This window comes from Thermobia domestica, chromosome 13, assembly GCF_964235325.1.
Source record: "Thermobia domestica chromosome 13, izTheDome1.hap1.1, whole genome shotgun sequence".
NCBI classification, from domain to species: Eukaryota; Metazoa; Arthropoda; class Insecta; order Zygentoma; family Lepismatidae; genus Thermobia; species Thermobia domestica.
The window spans coordinates 214,976,726-214,995,642 of record NC_137466.1 but is presented as its reverse complement, the minus strand read 5'-3'; the positions used below and the strand labels follow the sequence as shown (position 1 = coordinate 214,995,642).

The window sequence follows — 18,917 nt, the reverse complement described above, 5'->3', positions numbered from 1 at the left end:
GTATGAGGAATCATATTCGCAATGGACGCGATAAATACCTGCCTTATTTAATGGATCGACAAAATAGTTTTTAAATCCAGTGAGATGTTTTTGTAAACTTTTGGGGGGAATACTTGAAGCAGATATGCAAAATAGCTTTTTTATTTATCTGCTTCAAGTATTCCCCCCAGGTTAAGGTAATAGGTTCAGCAAAATAAAAAAAAAAAAAATAAAATAAAAAAAAAAACGGGAAATCAAAGAATCGTTCTTTATTCATAAATACAAACCTGCATTGAACCTTGATACTGGCAACATTGATCGAACTTGGGTACCTACCTTTGATGCATACTTTGGATCTGGCAATAGTGGCCTAACATAGACACCACGTTCTTTTTTTCAGTTCATTCTTTTTTCACTCTGTTCTGTTCATCTAAGGATCTTTTTTGTACGTTAATTTTATATAGTGGTATGTATTCCTGGTTTTACTCCTCCTATCTCCTTTCCGTTTTAATCCTTTTTACCTTGCCACTGAGGAAGGAATCAGCTGAGAGTTCCGAAACATCAAAATCTTTAAATTTTTCAAGGGAGGAGTCATTGGTAAGTAGCCATTTTTTTGTTAATTTTGAATATCTCCCCATGCGCCCATGTAATTATAAAACCTTTGTTTGTTTGTTTTCTGTATCGTATATCGATGGACTTAGTAATACTCAAAAAAAATTTGAATATAATTAAAAATATTATAGACTAAATAAAGTCACTTTTGTGTATTTGCAGTCAAACAGCGAAGAGGTATCAGTGCGAGAAAAACTATAAGAAGATCGAGATTTTAATAATAATAATCTCATGTGTTTGTTTCTTTTTTAAGTTGTTTGTTAATGTTTTGTCTTTGTTTCTGTGTGTATGTGTTTGTCCTTCATCTTCAATGCTACTTTCTCTACAAATTTTCAAGGTGACGTATAATAGAGACTTTTCCTATTAGTTGCTGTTGTAAAGCAGTAGCGCTTGTTTCTTGAGTATTTATTTCATCGTTTGCTTTAAGTAATTAAAAGTCCGTGATCGTAGGAAGTAATGAAATCTAGAATCACAGGTACAAAATAGACGGAGAATCTTTACTGTCTGATATTTTCATTTCTAAATTTAGCAACTACAAAATTTATTTATTAACCGTTTGAATTATAGCCAAGGGGCGCGGTGGCTCAGTGGTAGAGCGTTCACCTCCGGTGCTTGGGGTCCCTGGTTCGATCGCAGCTTGCGCCGTGTTGGACTTCGTGGTGGACAAACACCGTACTCGTGGGTTTTACTCGGGGTTCTTCCGTTTCCTCCCACTTTCTTCATTCCACCATTTCATTTTCTCATAATCACAGTCTCCTTTTATCTTAACCGGCATAATCGTGGGACGTAAAACTAAATATTTCATTTTTTTAAAATTATAGCCAATGTGATGCTATTATTTGCCTTTTTTGTGTGTGTGTGTGTGTGTGTGTGTGAGAGAGAGAGAGAGAGAGAGAGAGAGTAGGTGGGAAGAAATTGTCCGAAAAAGGTTGATGGAGACATATAATGTTCAAAAGTATCATTCATCTGAAAGCTATTACGCGAGAAAGTCATTTATAGCAATGATAAAAAATCTTGTCTATCAAGCCTTCAAAAAGGGAGCCAGGCTAGATAAGGGATAGGGCAATCATCTCTGCTGTGGGTTGGGCGTGCTTCGATCCTAAATCATAGATCGTATGTTCGTGGATAATATGTCATTCCATGAATTTTGTGGGAGTTCTTTCGTCTCATTCCACAAACTCTGCCATCATCGTTAAAATTTGGAGTGTTAATTCTTTGTCTCCATTAGACTATAAGGAATAGCCTCGGTACGTTAAACCTAAAATTTTACTTAATTTGATTTGAGGATTTTGAAAAATCTCAGCTATTTATATTAACGTTGTGTTTCGTAATATGCGTGAAATATTATATACTGTATATACCAGGCAAGATAAGAATTCATTCAAAACTTAAAATTTGAATCCAAGTGAGTTTCGTTTCACCTTGTGAAGTCACGGAGGACTTCTAAATTAGTGGAATCTCTCTCTTCCAGTACCAAATAAAGTAGTAAGGGCAGAGGTGGAACCTAATTTTGGAACTCTTAACGCATAAGAAAAGGTTTAAGAAATTAAGAAATTGTTTTTTTAAAAAGTGACAGTACAGAAAACAAAGTTAAAAACTATAGTTATTATCATCATCGTAAGCATTGCGCTATTATTGGTAAATGACATTTTTCCGCAAATTGAGAAATTTCCATGAACTTCGGTCTTAGGTAACCTTTTCGTTACGATTCAGGTGTTACCTGCTTTAATAACATGAGATGAAGTCTTTTCCTTTCCCTCGCTTGTTTTCCTTCCACTGTATTTCCGTCACGTGCCTCATAAGTTTTTTTTTTTTTTTCTTAACTGTTCTGTAACCAGCTTCGTTTCTTTTCTCTAATTATTTATGATATTGCTCCTTCCTTTCGTTAACACTTAGTTGTTTATTAATTTTCCGTCCCACTTATTTCTCAGGTATTCTTCATACCCACATTTCGAATGTTGTAATCGTTTTCCGTAATGATCATATTCTTACCCCATATTTTCCATTGTATAAGCTGTGCTTTAGTAGGCTACTCGGTGAGCAAAACAAATCGTTTATTGTAAAAAATTAATAACGGGTTCCACCATTTCATTCATTACTCATCATCACCGTCTCCTTTAGCCTAACCGGCATAACCGTGGGACGTTAAACTCAAAGATTTAATTTTTTCTTTCATAATCATTCACTTTCATTATTCATGCTTCTCCCTTAACCTAAAGGGCACAAGCGTGGAACGTTAAATATTTCATTAATCATTTCATTTACGCTATTGCTTTTCTTTCATTTATTTCTTTTTTCTTTTAGTTTCTAATATTGGTTAATATTTGGTTTAGAAATTCTCTTTCAGAGAGTTCCCTCATGGCCATATAGTTAGTGTACGCATCTTTGGCGCGGGAGACCTGGGTTAGATTTCCAGAGGGATCTCATTTGGTTCGGATCCCACATTATGCTGTAGGTCCACGTCCATATAGCCTCGGTACTAAAAGGAATGTTAAACTGAAATCCATTCCAATCCTCTTCGAGAGCCATATCATTTGTAGAACCATTATGCTTAATCGTTCTACCTCCTACCGAAACAGCATCTTCCCTAGTCAGTTTTTCTTCTAGATGCATGAGCAATATCAAGAAAGACGTGTGTAAGTGCAGTTACATATATACCACAGATTCAGCACATGACTATGACTATATTAGTACAAATTCAGAATGGCGTAAAGTTTCCATGTGTGTAATTAGAGCTTCTATATGTCGTGCCATTAAAACAAACAAGCGTTGGATGTAATCCTGAGGAAGCACGTACCACAATGTTTGCAAACGAGTCCGCAAGACATCGGCACTGCTAGAGGACTATGACGAATAATTTGCTGACCAACTGGGAAGCAACAAGTAAAAAGACTTGTACAATCCGGGATACATGTATCTACACATTTGTCCTGCTGAGCTGTGGTTAGGAGTAACATGATTATAAGATATGACTTATACTTCTAAAGCTTCCCTGATGTAGCAAGCAGTGGTGAGGTTGCCCTTAGTGTGTAGTAGCAGAGGATGCGTGTCCCAGACAATTAAACCTGACAATATGCGCTTACTACGATAGTCTCTTCCTCTTATGCAACCATCACTGTATGATAGGTTGAAGCAGGACTCGTCCGGAAACATGATCGTCTGCCACTCGACGTTGTTCGTGTTCTAATTTTCCCGGAGGAATTTGTCATTGTGGGTCAGTAGAAGCCGACGCAAAGGCATGCGTACTACCAGGCCATTATTCTGCAGACGCGGTTGAACCTTAACACAAGTAACTCAACCAATTCTATATCCTTTGCCGTGTTCCAGTGTCCATTTAACGATGTGGATGCCGCTGTACGGCCCAGTATGTCCATGAGATGTCTGTCATCTTGTGATGTAGTCACATTACGCGGACCACAGTTGTGTATGGTTCTGTTCTACCCATTGTTTCAGATGCACACTATTATTGTGGCGTATATTCGTGTAAACGCACGAACTTCGCTATACGAGAAACCGCTTTCTCGTAGGGTAGCCATGAAACTCCATTTGAAAGCAATTGTTTGTTTATATTGCGTCCTTTAACATCGACGATGCATATTGACGCCTGCACACACTATACTGAGTGAGTGCTGCATAAATGTTTTCGCGGTACTACTATCGCACTGAACCGTAGGTGCTGGGTATACACATGTGCTCTTTCTCACTTTAATTGTGTTTCAGTTCATACAAATATAACTATATATTCAAGAAATTTGATAAGATTCAACATCCAGTTTGTCAATTACTTCTGAACTTATTTCTTCTTCTATGAGCGTTTGTTAACTCATATACAACTTCCTACAATGATATTCAGACTTCTCCTATCCATCCCTCCTTTCTGTAGCCCTCTAGTGAGAATTTCTCAGGTTACTCGATCAAAAGCATCTTTAAATTAATAAGCACTATATGTACTTCTTCCGTTTGTTTAAGAAATGAACACCAATTTCTTTAACTAGTCAATTGCATCTTATTGTGTCTTTTTCGCTTCCTACATCGAAAACTTTTTCCATTCAGCTTCCGTATCTGACTGTCCAGCTGTTCGGTATTTGAAACCGAACTCTGCTTCGTGCAATATGAAACTAATAGCTATCATATCATTTTGCATTCTGTTACTTAGACAATGGAACTAATTAGAATCTCTAGGAAGTCTTTTAAACAAGGATTCGTGAGTAAAAACTGTATTGGATGATTTTATTGACTAAAAGTACTGGAAATGATTAAAGTACAAGGAATGTCTTCGGGTCTCAAGGGAAAATCCCAACCTTCGCCGTCTCGCGGGAGAAAGCGGGCAACGTCTTAGGCGGCTAACGTAGGTAGGGACGGACCGACTCACGGGATATGGAGTCAGTCTCTATCAAGTGCCAACGGCCTTCTTGGAAGGCAGGTGAGGGGGTGGAGGTTAGAGATCCTTCTTGTCCTTAGGAGGGGAAAGCCGGATGAACCAATAGGTGGTCAACGGCATGGAGATGTGGAAAGAAATGGGAATACTACGACGTTATGTTTTTCCCAGGAAGGACGAAGCAGGAGAATAAATAAATATAATGATGGTTCTTCCTCATTATAAATAAATATAATGATGTGGTAACACATTCCGGGGGTAAAATAGTCTCCCTTTCTGATCTCCGGGTGAGGACTACTGCGGGAAGAATCATCAGAGGAGAAAATTGATCGGAAAGGTACAAAATTTGTAAAAGTTTATTTTTAAATATCTATCAACACTGTATCTCACAGTTTTTAGAAGACCTCCAAACTCTGCTATGCATAAGTATCCGAAATCTTATAGAGCGGCTATGTCCTCTGCCTGTCTGTCAACAGGTGACAGAGCAAAAACGGAAAGAGATATCGAAAAGCGTGGTTTTTTGTTTTTTTTTTTTTTTTTTTTTTTTTTTTTTTTTTTTTTTTTTTTTTTTTGCGATCGGTTGAACGTCCCAAGAATAGGTTTCATCTCTTTCGTTAACCCTGTGTTCAAAGCAGAAGTGGTAGAAATCTCGCATTTCCGGTTTCAGTGTTTGTCGCGGTAAATCAAGAACGATATTAAAATAGCGATAAGCAGTGTTTTTTCCAGTTGATTCAACGTTTCAAATGAACATACCATCATCATCTGCAATACTATACCAATAACCAGAAGTGGTTGAAATTTAGTAATACTTTCGGTTTTTGTTCATATTTTCATAGTTCCAAAGTGGTATGAGATATCAAAAAGTGGTTTTGCGACAAAGGTTCATCTTGCAAGGATGAGTTTTGTCTTGGCTTCTATCTACCCGTTCAAACCGGAAGAAGAGCAGATCTACGATTTCCACTACAACATTGATCGCATAATGGATAAAATGGAAATAAATAGGAACAAGTAGTTTTCGATTAACGACTGCAAGAATAGGCTTCATCTCTGATTGTATTCCGCTATCGCAGCTGGAAGTGATAGACATTAATTAGCACTTCCGGTTTTAAATTTTAACAGTTTGTGTGCTGGGCTCGGAAGTACGGGCTTCGCCAAAAATACTGGCTTTTTTGGAACCTTTGAAAAATTTATATCTCAAAATGTAGAAAAGCTAAAATAATACAACATGCACCGTTTGAAAGTTTCGAGCTTGTTCTTTATTCGTATATATAACATTCTGTATTCCAACCACAAAACCATTACAAACGAGAAATAATATTTACACGTAGTACAAGAAAAGTGAATGCGAATAAGAGAATTATTATCTCAAGGTTATTTACATCACATATCTGATATTTCTGTTGCTACATAGTCTGGATCATTCTCACAATCGTCCAATAACTCTTCTTCAAACAAATTACCATCACTCGCCCAATTCCGCGTCTAATCTGAAGCGTATTGAATCGTCCAACAGGCTCTTTCTCGCCATTTCGACGGTCAAACAATAAGCCCCTGGTGGTAACAGTGTATTAATTAGGATCTTCACGCCATCTATTGGCGAAATTCCGAACTACGAAGTCCAAGGAATATTTCAAAACTGCTAACTCCGTATAATAAAGGAACATCATCATTGAAATACATGTTAAATCACATCACGTAAAAATACGGAACGCAGTGTGTAAAAGATCAGCTACTCCATAAAAATACGGAATTAGCACTCCAAGGGGTAAGAAATAGCGAGTAATATCTTTTTAACATGGATTCAGCGACCGAGGAACAGGTTCTGTCTTTAATCTTATTCTTTCATTGTAACTAGAAGTTACAGATGTACTACGTCAAGTTTGAGGATTGAATTTGCATAATTTGGAAGTCTATCATAGTTCCATATTGTCACACGAAACTCGCTTGTTTTCTCTAAAATCGAAACTACCCTTAATAAGTCACTGTTTCGTTTTGTGTATGTTTACTTTGATAATGTTTCAGGAATAGGAGGTTCGAATATACTCCGTTTGATTTTTTGAAGGCTTGTTAAACAAGATTTATATCAAAAGTAAATCGAAGCTTTCTTAGCGACAAATCTTAAATCATTGCAATATATGTTCATGGATAAACTCCCTCAGTTTCAGCACACTGTCTTGGTAATGAGAACTATTTCAACACCCGAAAGAAAGATTAACGGTTTTCACCTTTCACTAGGTTGATTACTCAAGGAAAGTTATTTACACCCTGTATCTTTGGATGATCGAGTGTTGCAATTATAAACCAAAACAGGATGACCAGCCACAGGATTTGTACCCAGTGGCTTCCGACTAGGAATGACTTTATCTGGAATATATATATATATATTGTAAAACTTTGTCCCATATAGGTATACGTAGAATTCAATAATCAAAGAATGCAATAACGCAAGATGGTCGAAAAGCATAAAGAATCTATCGGGGTCTTCCGTAACGTGTCCCGAATATTTAGTGAGGTGTGGTATATTAAAAGAAGGGCGCGAATTCTACTCCATATTTGCACCGTCCTCCGGAAAAGTCTTCTTTCCTGTTCTAGTATGAGGCATGCACTAAAATAAAGTCAAGTCCAAGTTACTAATTTCACTAATTGTACACTTAAGAAAATCACATACCTTAAAAAAGAGTTCACTGTCAAGTTAATAAAAATACTGTCCGGTAGGGGAGTATTCAGATCGATACTGAGCCGGTCAAAGCCTCTACCATGTAAAATTTTGTCCCGTATAGGTATAGGTAGAGCGTTAATAAAAAGAGTGTCTGGAATTGATCTCCCATTACCAGTTTTATTATAAAACTTCTTCACTATAAAAGTATTTGTACAAAATACTACACTAATAATTTCTCTAATATACAGGGTTAGTTATAGGTTGTCTTTTGACCGTAAGGTCGCTGACAGGATCTCTACACAACCCCGTAGCAGGCTAAGCAGAGGGGAATTAAGGTACCAATGCTCCGTAGCAAGCAAAGGCGGGTTAAGTGTCCAACAGAGCCCCGTAGCAGGCTAAGCGGCTGAGGTTAGGATTCCCAGACTGAGCCCCGTAGCAGACTAAGCCAGAAGATAGGATAGGCGTAGTCCCGTAGCATACTAGAGGCCTGGGGTTAGGTTACTCCTAAAGTCCCGTAGCAGACTAGAGGAGGGTCACCAGAAAACTGGTATCGAGTTGCCTTCGTCCATCCAATTTATAGGGTTCCTTGGGTGGCGGTGGCGCTGCTGCTCCGATGTCGTCTTCTGCTCCGTGGGAGGGGCTAGAAGCCGTCGTCTGCAAGTGATTGTAGGTCCCTCAAGTGTGAAGTCTTCTTGCCGAACCACGTGGTGATTGGAATTGTTTGTTTACAACATCACATGGGATATTATATATATTATATGATGATTGACTTCACGGTGCATATTCTTTGAGTTGTTAATGTACTTTGAAATTGCTCTGTAAAAGTAGTGCTGTTGTTGAGTTAACGTGAAAAATTATGCAAAGTTCTTGAAGTTAGTAATGGAGGCAATATAGAATAATGTAATATAGAATTATTTTTAAATTGTTTAACGTAGTTTGGTTGCTAGTGCTATTTATTTCATTGGCGTAATATGCTTTGTTTCGAGTAGATTTTTTTCACTCCATATATGATCACATTGTAGAAACTGAGTATTTCTTTCATTTATTTGTTACTTTTTATTATCTAAGATCTGATAACTTATATTTATCTATTAGTATGTGATATTATGTTATATTCTGCTATTTATGTTATTTAGTATTTATAAATAAAGAAACACCATACTCTCAAATAGATATACTGTCTACTATAGAACTGAATAAGCACTCCCCATCTTACTGTTGATTACGCATGGAGTTCTTACGTTACCGCAACAGCGTTACAAGTTGTACATCTTCCCGCCATCTACCCATCTGGGGGCATTACTGCTGTATTGCTAGACTACACAAAAATCGAAAAAAATTAATATTATTTAGTTTCTCCTCCAAAATATAGGTTGTGACCCTGTCTCTCGTGGTAATGATTATTGTTCGAAATAAAGTGTGGACGTATGGCATAAAATCTAGTGCATAAAACACGAACCAACTTGTGCTAGGTGGCCACTAAAAAGCATGAATGCTATCTGACCGAGTCAGAGCAGGAGCGCAGAAAGTGGGCCCGAGAGTTTAGAAGGGGGTGTGTCCGTAGGGATGAGACGCGTCAGCGTAGGTGGTATACGCATAAACAGTGATAGTGAAAAAACACTTTATATGTCATAAAACGCATGGTTTGTGTGTTGCAGGGCTTTGAAGGAGATACTAAATGCCATCCAAGAAAATACCAAAACGTACTAAATAAGGTTGGATTCGATTAGGTTTGGTTAGAAGTTCCTATTCTTTGCTGTAGTTTCAATTCGTTTCCACACTTACGATAAACTGTTCGCCTGTTTAGTAGACCATGCGTTTCACATAATTTCAACAACTGACACTCCTTATTTTTGTATAACTCGATAAAACTCAAACAAGATATAACACAATCTGTAATCTGTCATTTATACATCATTTCCACACCATCTTTCCCATAAATCATAACAAGTGTATCTCTCCGCAAAATAGCCCCTTCCCCCTCCATATATAGCACCGCTTACAGCATCAAAAATAACTAACAACAACAAGTATTTTCTTAACTTCAACTAGCTGTTTCCCTCATTGACTTTCACTCAGTCTTCCTCACAAACCAAAATATATTCTCCAATTCATCTGGTAATTTTTCTAAAATTGATTCGGCGATACAGCAGTTAACCCCATCTGGGTAATAACTGGTTGCGAAGGAGTCACAAAGTCGTTCAGAACAGAATTTTACTGCCACGTTCGGTTAAAACCAACCCAAAGATTACCAGATTTTGTAGTTGTTAACGTTGTTGCGATTTCTTACTCGTATTTAAATACCAATGTGAGTTGAAAGAAAAAGATGACAGCATTCACACTGTCCTCGAAAGTCAGAAAAAATTCTTCAGAATATTCTTGAAGTTTGGGAAATCTGCTGTATTTTACCGGTCCAGGATAATAATATTTTTTTTTTTTTTTAAAGATGCTCGCAGAAGATATGTAGAATATTTCAAAGGATCAAAACCGATACAAAAAGGAAATGATAAGAAAAAAGCTAAAAAAAAAAAAAAAAAAAAATCTTTAGAAATGAAGCAGTTTGAGGAGCATCTAAAGGTCGTAAAACTTAACCTTTAAAAGTAAAAGAACAAATAAATAAATAAACTCTTACTACCGGAATAAGTTAGTTTTCTTGGTTGTAGATAATCAAAGAGAAAGGCCAATTATGATATTGATTATACTCAGAATACTGAGGTATTAAAGATTTCATTGATTTATAATTATTGTTTGCTTCTGTATTGTATTCCAAATACATGAAGTTTTAACTCGTAATAAGTATCTATACTAAGAAAGTAAGCCTGAACTTCATTTAAAAAAAAATAAAAATGAGAGCACTGGACGGTTATGGGGATATGGAGACGACGATGTACATTTAAACTGTAGATTCACACCTCATATAGTTTCCGGGGCTCAAAAGGGATGCCATACTCCAGTCAACCAATTTCTACAGCTTAGTTGAGTACGTTGTGGATGCAAAACAGGTTTCCCATGTAAAGATATACTTCATTCTCACGCAGAGAGTTAGCGTCACAAGGGGCATAATGGAAGTCGTGAGCAACATTTTTTCACAACCGTAATGTTTATTTGTAAGTGAAACCAAATTTATCATCTCAATCTACAGGATCTACAAATATGTCAATCTTTTTTTTTTCACTTTTTCACAGTCTCCTTTTTACATTTTTCCCATCGTTCTGCAAGTTTGAAAATACCCTTGAGATAGAATTCCGTTCCAGCTGCCCGTAGACACTGACGCACTGCTTGCCGAGTATCCTCCAGTGTTTCGTAGTCATGCCCTTGCATCTGTTCCTCCACAAAACCGAAAAGATGGTAGTCGGAGGGTGCCATGTCGGGGCTCTAGGGAGGATGTGGAAGTATTTCCCACCAAAATCTCCTGATCTGCTGCATAGTGGCACGTGCAGTATGCGAACGCGCATTATGCTATTGAAGATTCTTTCCAGACGTTTATCACGCAAGGCACGACAGAACTTCAAAGGTGTCTGGATGTAACGGGCAGAATTTATAGTTTGTCCAGGCTCAAGAAAGTAAACCAGAATGCAACCCTGTGCATTCCAAAAGACGCTCCCCATAACTTTCCCTACCGATTGCATTGTCTTCACTTTCTTCTTCAGTGGCAAATTCAAGTGATGCCATTCCATACTCTGTCGTTTAGTTTCAGGTTCATAATGATGGAACCAGCTTTCATCTCCAGTTACAAAACTCGTCAAAAAGTCAACACCTTCCTGTCGAGGTCTCTCAAGGAGCGTTTGGACAATGGTTCGTCTCCGACGTTTGTGGTCCTCGGTTAATAAACGTAGGACCCAGCGAGCACAAACCTTCCGATAACTTAAACTGTAAATCATTTCTTGTACCGCATTATGTCCAAAACCAAGTTTTGCAGCGGTTTCATTTACAGTGATACGCCTATCTATCCTAATCAGCTCATCTACTCTTACCTTGTTGCATTCCGTGGAGGCAGTTTGAGGGCGTCCGCTGCGAGGCTCATCTTTGATACTCGTGTTTCGATCCTTAAAATGTTTCACTCACCTTTTAACACTGCTGGCACCCATACACACATGTCCATAAGCACACTACAGTTTATGATGAACTTCAGAAGCAGATTGGTTCTCTTTAACAAGGAATTCAATCACAGCACGCTGTCGAAACGGAATGTCGCTGCCCACCATTTTGGAAATCCTGCCTGTGGTCACGTGCTAGCAACAAACAGCGTCAACTTCTGGAAAGAAAGAAAGAAAGAAGTCTGTAGATTGAGGTGATATATTTGATTTCACTTACAACTAAAGATTACGGTTGTGAAAACATGTTGCTCACGACTTTCGTATGCCCCTCATACTATTGTGAGTCGTGAAAGAGGAGTGCTAATTTGTATTGAACACCCTTTTCCATATCGAAGTTCATATTCATAAACCAATTTCCATCACAGTGGCAATTTAGAAATAAAGTCTAGGTCATTTTTATGCTTGTGTTGAAGTCCCTGAAGCTGTTTTCCAACCTGCGATGCTTTCCATGTTAGGTTCTTCGGAGAAAACGAGCGTTTCCAGGTCCGATTCCCAGTGGGTGCACCCGGTCGAAAAAGTATTAAAAAAAAGCTTTTTCAGGTCAGCCATTCTGAGTGAGAATTTCGTGGGTTTTCCTCATTCACACCAGGCAAATGTCAGGATGGTACATAACATACAGGTCCCAAGCCGTTTCCTTCCTTGAGTTCCTCGGATAGAGTGATCGCCGAGGGACGTCATCTTTCATACGTGACAGGCTAATATGGCCTTAGATGCCGAAAGCCCAGAAATCTAATTCCTAATCCTAATCCTAGTGACGGGCTAACATGGCCATAGATGCCGAAAGCCCAGAAATCTCATTCCTAATCCTAATCCTAGTGACGGGCTAACATGGCCTTAGATGCCGAAAGCCCAGAAATCTAATTCCTAATCCTAATCCTAGTGACAGGCTAATATGGCTTTAGATGAATAAAGCGCAGAAATATAATTCCTAATCCTAATCCTAGTGACGGGCTAACATGGCCTTAGATGCTGAAAGCCCAGAAATCTAATTCCTCGTCGTGGAAACCCCTCTTCCACGTGCCATAGTAATTGTATTGTAAGGTGTCGAGGATGGACTGTCAACAATCATTTCAAATTATGCCATCCACACAGCGATAATTTCTTTAAAATCATCATCAACCGAGATTCGGTCATGTTGAAAGCGCTTAAAATCTTGATAAATCTGTCTGACCAAAAACATTGTCCCTAACTGCTCATTTGTAAAATTTGATGTGTATTCTCAGATTTCCCAAGTTGGAACAGAACTATTTGTCTCTCACATCGATCATAGAAAATCGCAATATAAAGGATATACAACAATAAAAAAAAAGTGCCTACTAACAATAACTACATCCACTTGGTAGTAAGTAGCTTGGCCTACTGGTTCAAAAGAAATGCAGGAAATAGTACCTAATAATGGTGTTCCGGCTTTAAGGTAGCATCTTGTAAATATGAAGTAACAGGAATGTGGAAGGTTTGATTAGGTACAAGTAAATTGTGTACACTACCAGCTTCTGAGAAAAGAATTGAGTAACAAATATAATGTTTCTGTGATTACAGGACCCTCTTCATCCCGTTCAGTTAAACCAAGGAGTGATCCAGCAGTTACTGTTTTACCGACTGATAAATTCACAGAATCTGATGTTAAAGAACTTGTTAGTCTTGGATTTACTAGAGAACAGGTAATTTTTATTGATACTTTGGTTGGTAAAGAAAAGAAAGTATTTCCTTTCAGCCACTACAAGTAATATTCGGTTGATTGGATAATTTTTTAAAACGAATGTAATCCGCCTTATGCAGAGTCATTTTGACGTATGACTAGTGTTGAGTTGATTTTAGTTTAGCGTCCCGTTCAGCAGCGAGGCTATATGAGACGTGGACCTACTGATTAACGTGGAATCCGAACCACATGAGCTCCCGCCGGGAATCGAACCCGGGTCTCCCACGCCAAAGGCGCGTATGATTAGTGTCATGACTACTGCAGGAAACATATGCTAGTCGAACTCTTTAGTATGGCACTAATCACGCGTCAAAACGTCTCTGCATAAGGCCCAATATGTCTTAATTTCTAGTCACAGTCAGTCAAAAGTAGAGTCTAATAAAGATTCTTGTATAAATTAAGAGCCTCACATACAAAAAATAATACGATTTTTTTTCGCTTGATTTTTACAAGTGAAAGGAGATAATGAAATGCAACTTACTACAATCATAGATAGTGTTATTCCACAACAGAAAATATGAACTTGAAGAATTTTCGGTGTTGCTATCCAGAATAACATTTTCCCCAAAATCTAAGTTAAAGAAGCAACTAGAGGAACGAACTCAACTACATTTGATTACGTATCAAGTTGTTTTGGAATCCTGTGAACTACTTTTTAAATAACGTTATTATTTAATTTTAATAATTGTATGTTAAAACTATTTTGTGTATTACAAACTAAATACAACTATTAACACTAAAAATTCTTCAGGTTCATACTTTCTGTTGTAGAATAACATTACGTATGATTGTGGTAAGTTGGAATTCAATATCTCCTTTCACTTAAGAAAACCAAGCAAAAGAAAATGGTATATTTTGTATTATTTTTAGTGTGTCAGGCTCTTAAAACACAAAGTTTCGATCCAAATAGTTTAAAATTTAATTTTACAAGTAACAATCTTATTTTTTTTTCTCTTGAATTTACATAAAAATTTCAGTTAATTTACAAATTAATGTCCAAAGGAAAATTTATCAGTGATTTTTTTGCTTTTGGGTTCTATTGTATAACTAATTAACGAAAGTGTTGTCGATTTGCAATGCACACTGCATTTCGTTTAAATTTTACTTAACTGCTTAAAAACAATGGTGAACATCAATATTTAGAAAGAGGACAAGATAGTATCTGCAAAATTATAACAGTATCATATTGGAACGTGATCGTTCGTAATTCAAATTTTGGTATATAAAATCTCCATTCATTGAGGGGTGTAAGGCACACACAATTGGAATCTTAGATATTAAAATAAATTACTTTAAATACTTGAGATCAAAATCTTAGTATGAGAAATAAAACTGTAAATATTAGATCAGCTGGTATTCCAACTTGATCCTGAGGTGTATTCTTCACGATACATATTTAAGTGCTTAGAACTGAGAAATTGTCAGAAAATAATGATAGATTTGATTCAAATTTGTCAGATCCTATCATCATTACTTAGCCAACGCAAACTTGTATTCACCCGAGTCGTAAGAATCGCTATAGATGATATTGACGTTTATGGTCACATATACAACAAGACTCTGTGTGTTCACTTACTGGTCGGTTCACGAATCTTCTGTTCCAGGCCGATGACCTGGTGTACTTCTTCAGCCTAATTGACGATATATTCCCTATTTTTCAGTTTTACAGCTTTATTTCTTCAACTTAACAAAGTTGACGAATTACGACTTGTTTCCTGGTTAAGAAATGTCTTGTGTATAAAGAATGTTATCCGTGGGTGTCGATGGATATGGATGGCTTAAATCCTCATGCATAGTTTAAGAAAATTGGATTTTTTTTTTTTTTTTTTTTTTGGTAAATCCGAAAATTGATACTGCACGATAATCAAACCTCCTATTAACCTGAAACTGATCCTGAAGTCTACTGTCATCGAGCTCTTCCTTATGACTCTTAAGAACACGACAGTTCGTAGTATGATTAATGAAATAAACTGTCAAACTTTCATTTTAACTACGGGGTGATTTTTTTAAAAATCCATGGATTTCATTTGGACCTAGGATTTCTAAAGAAAGGATGGGAGATTTATGGGACTATATTTACCGATTTAAATTCATTCCGGGTAATATCGGCTATGCCTCAAGAAAAACAACAAATATTCACCAGTGTACCTTACAACTGGAGTGAGGTGCAGTGCGGTGCCTCGCCAAGGTCAACAGGAAACTGGGCTGTTATATTGGGAATTCTTGTGCTGTACTGTCGTGTGCTATTATGTAATCGTGATCAGGATACAGTAAGACTATTATGCTCTTTGGAGCAACTTGTGTTTATTGTTACTATTATTTGGAAAACGGAATCTGGTGTTGCTACGAAAAAGGTATTTAGAAACAAATTTGTCGCATACGGAACACAATATTGTCGCTAGTGAAAAAATTGGAAGAAAGAGGGTCACTTCTGAGTGAGACAGGGAAGCAGTAGACCCCGCAGCCGGATGTTGTGGAAGATGTTAGTTATTGACTCGTTAGGTTGCTCAAGAAATATCTTCGTCGTTTGTCGCAAGAAAGCGGCTATAGCTATTCAACATGTGATTTATGGGTGTTACCACTAATACTTAATTTGTATTCTGCAATTCCGCTTCAAAAATGCAAAACATTATTCCAATCGAAAGGTACACTTACGAATATTTGCTGTTTTTCTTGAGGCGTTGCCGATATTACCTGGGATTAATTTAAACCAGTAAACATAGTTCCATAAATGTCCCATCCTTCCTTGATCATTTGCCAAACCGCATGAAAATCGGACTTCAGTTAGAAGTTCCAGACTCAAATGAAATCCGTGAGTTTTATAAAATTCACCCTCTATAATATTGTTGAAAGATAAAATAAATATCAATCGATCGATGACGTCGAACTAAACAAAACGAAATGCTTTAGGATAAATTCTTATGCGTAGTTTTCGAGAAAATTGAATTTTTGTTGTACTGAAAAAGATTATTTATTTCTATATTATATGGTATATATATATATATATATATATATATATATATATATATATATATATATATATATATATATATATATATATATATATATATATATATATATATATATATATAACCGTTAAGTGCCGTATTATCTTATTATTCTTTGTCTTTTCTAACAGTAATACACATACTTCTTATAAGCAAAACAGAAACATTACTTGCGTATGATTATTTTTGTATAATACGGGGTGTTTCAAAAAGAATGACCTGATTTTAAACGTCCATATGTTTATAAAAACACTACAAAAATGGAATGAATTGCAAAATACTCACAAAATCTTCAAGTCTTAGCTGTGTTTTTTTGTGTCCACCAGCAGCAGCACGATCAACATCTAGACGATGGCTAAATTTGTATCTGCGTTTACGGAACAGCGTTATGGCGGTTCTTATTCTGTTCTTCACTACTTCTATGTCACGAGGTAAAGGGGGAATGAACACCCTATCTTCTACATATCTCCAATGCCAAATCTGCGGCGAAAAGCACGCTGGACCGAAGTCTTTGCAAACTGCAACACAAAACGCTTTCTGTTGAGCGGACGCCATCTTACTTCTGACTGACTGCAAACTGAGAAGATGCATTGACTGACATCTAACGGCGATTTTCGGTAACGACCACGCCCATTCAAACCACTCATTTCCTTGCCGGCACATCCCATGTTCCTTAATGAGTACCGTCCAAAATCAGGTCATTGTTTTTGAAACATGGTGTTTTAATTACTGTATTTTGTTCTTAACTGTTTGCATTTCTTGTTCTGTGTTGTAGGTGATAGCTGAGCTTAGGAGGTTCAAAGGAGACAAAACTCAGGCGACCGCAGCTTTATTTGCCAAATCTCTTAAGTTTTGATGATTAAAAAGTCATGTAGACTACTGTTACTCGTTGGGATGAACTTGTTGTATGTATTTGATAATTCATAGGTTTATTTATGTGTACTGTGAGCGGATAGTTTAGTCTTAACGCATACATTGTGAAGTTCTGTGAATATTTTTTTACACTTTTTCAAATGTGCATTATGTATTTTGTAATAAATATATACCTGCATATGCTTATTTTAATCACATGTATTTACATACAACTAGCTTGTATGTATATTTGCATTTTTTGTTAAATATGAATTTTTCACAGTAATAAAAAACAACGACACAAATTTTCCGGCTCACTCTTGCAATGAAATCATAATACACAGGGGAAATACACTTTTCTTCTTTTCCTAATCCACCAAACTCCTCGTCACTTTGTGATTGGAAATATCGGAAGGTCTAACTTTACGATGGGCGTTTCACAAGTCTGAGACTTTTTTGTGAGATGGCACTTCAATCATAAATTTCATTTTCCAGTTGAGATTGACCATCATCGGTAAATAAAATGTGACAATTTCGAGTGTCTTTTGTTTATTATATTGTTGCTGATAGCGTTCTAAATTAAATAGGTGCGTGTTTAGTACATGCAATGGAAGAAAATTGAATTCCAAACGCTGATTTATTGGTGCTTTTTGGAAGAAAAATTATTCAACATAGGAAAATCTCGAAAAGTATTACAGAGACTCTCTGCTCCATCTGATGGAATAGTGGAAAATCCGTTTATAGAATTTCGTTGTGGTCATACCAATACAAACCGCAACCCAAATGAGTTTCTGAAGCGTTATATTATCATTTGACAAAATTTGATATAGTTCTAGAACTTTTCTGTTTGAAGTGTGCCCCTGGTTTCGCAGTGTCGATGTGTGTTTTCCCGTACTTCCCTCAAAAGAGGAGAGACAAGTTGCTATGGCCGACATCTTTCAATAGTTGCATACGCACAGGGTTCCCATTCCAAATTATTTCCCGGGCTTTGCAGTGCACTGTTTTGTTAGCCATTCTAAGTAGCCTACGATCTTCATTCGCCAAGACCAAACGACTGAATGACAAATTGGCAACGCTGCCGAGATGATTCACTTCTTTCCCAAAGCAAAGGGGAATTTTCGAACGTAAGAGATGGTGGGGATGGGACACACATGTATGTTTCACATATTTTCCGAGGGCACACTTGAAAGGCTCTATCAATCAGAAGGCAAAGAACGGTCAAAGCAGTGGATTTCATTGGCTGGCAAAGTCCTTATACAACACGTATTTGCCATGACATTGTTTTCATCGATTACCAGGAAAAGGGTTAAACTATTACAACTTAGTCTATGCATCCTTATTAGATAAGTTTTCACCAAGATTTGATTTGATGAATAACCACCCCCATTTAATGACGGAAAAATCTCCATCAGGATAATGCTCCGACCCACGCAGCGCCAATTACCATGACCAAAACTGTCGCATTACACTACGAACTGCTACTTCATCTATCTTATTGTTCAGATTTAGCTGGAAGTCACAGTGGCTCAGTGGTAGAGCGCTTGCCTCTGGTGCATTGAATCCTTGGTTCAATTCCCGGCCAAGTAAGTTTTATCATGAACAACATCGTGTCCGTGGTTTTCCTCGGGGTACT

At 37.1% G+C, this 18,917-nt stretch overlaps 1 protein-coding gene across 3 annotated transcripts in view; it reads left to right on the top strand.

Annotated features, from left to right (window-relative positions):
* rngo (DNA damage inducible 1 homolog rngo) overlaps positions 1 to 17,483 on the top strand; it is a 58,170-nt gene extending 40,687 nt beyond the window's left edge. For 2 of the 3 annotated variants that reach the window (XM_081737339.1, XM_081737340.1), the window contains 2 exons: positions 13,265 to 13,386; positions 17,208 to 17,483. In XM_081737339.1, coding sequence (XP_081593465.1) covers positions 13,265 to 13,386; positions 17,208 to 17,288 — 203 coding nt within the window. In that variant the 3' untranslated portion in view covers positions 17,289 to 17,483. Of the gene's footprint in view, positions 1 to 753; positions 929 to 13,264; positions 13,387 to 17,207 lie in introns of those variants that run through there. The other variant, XR_014128125.1, reaches the window with a different exon arrangement.
* Positions 17,484 to 18,917: the final 1,434 nt, after the last annotated feature.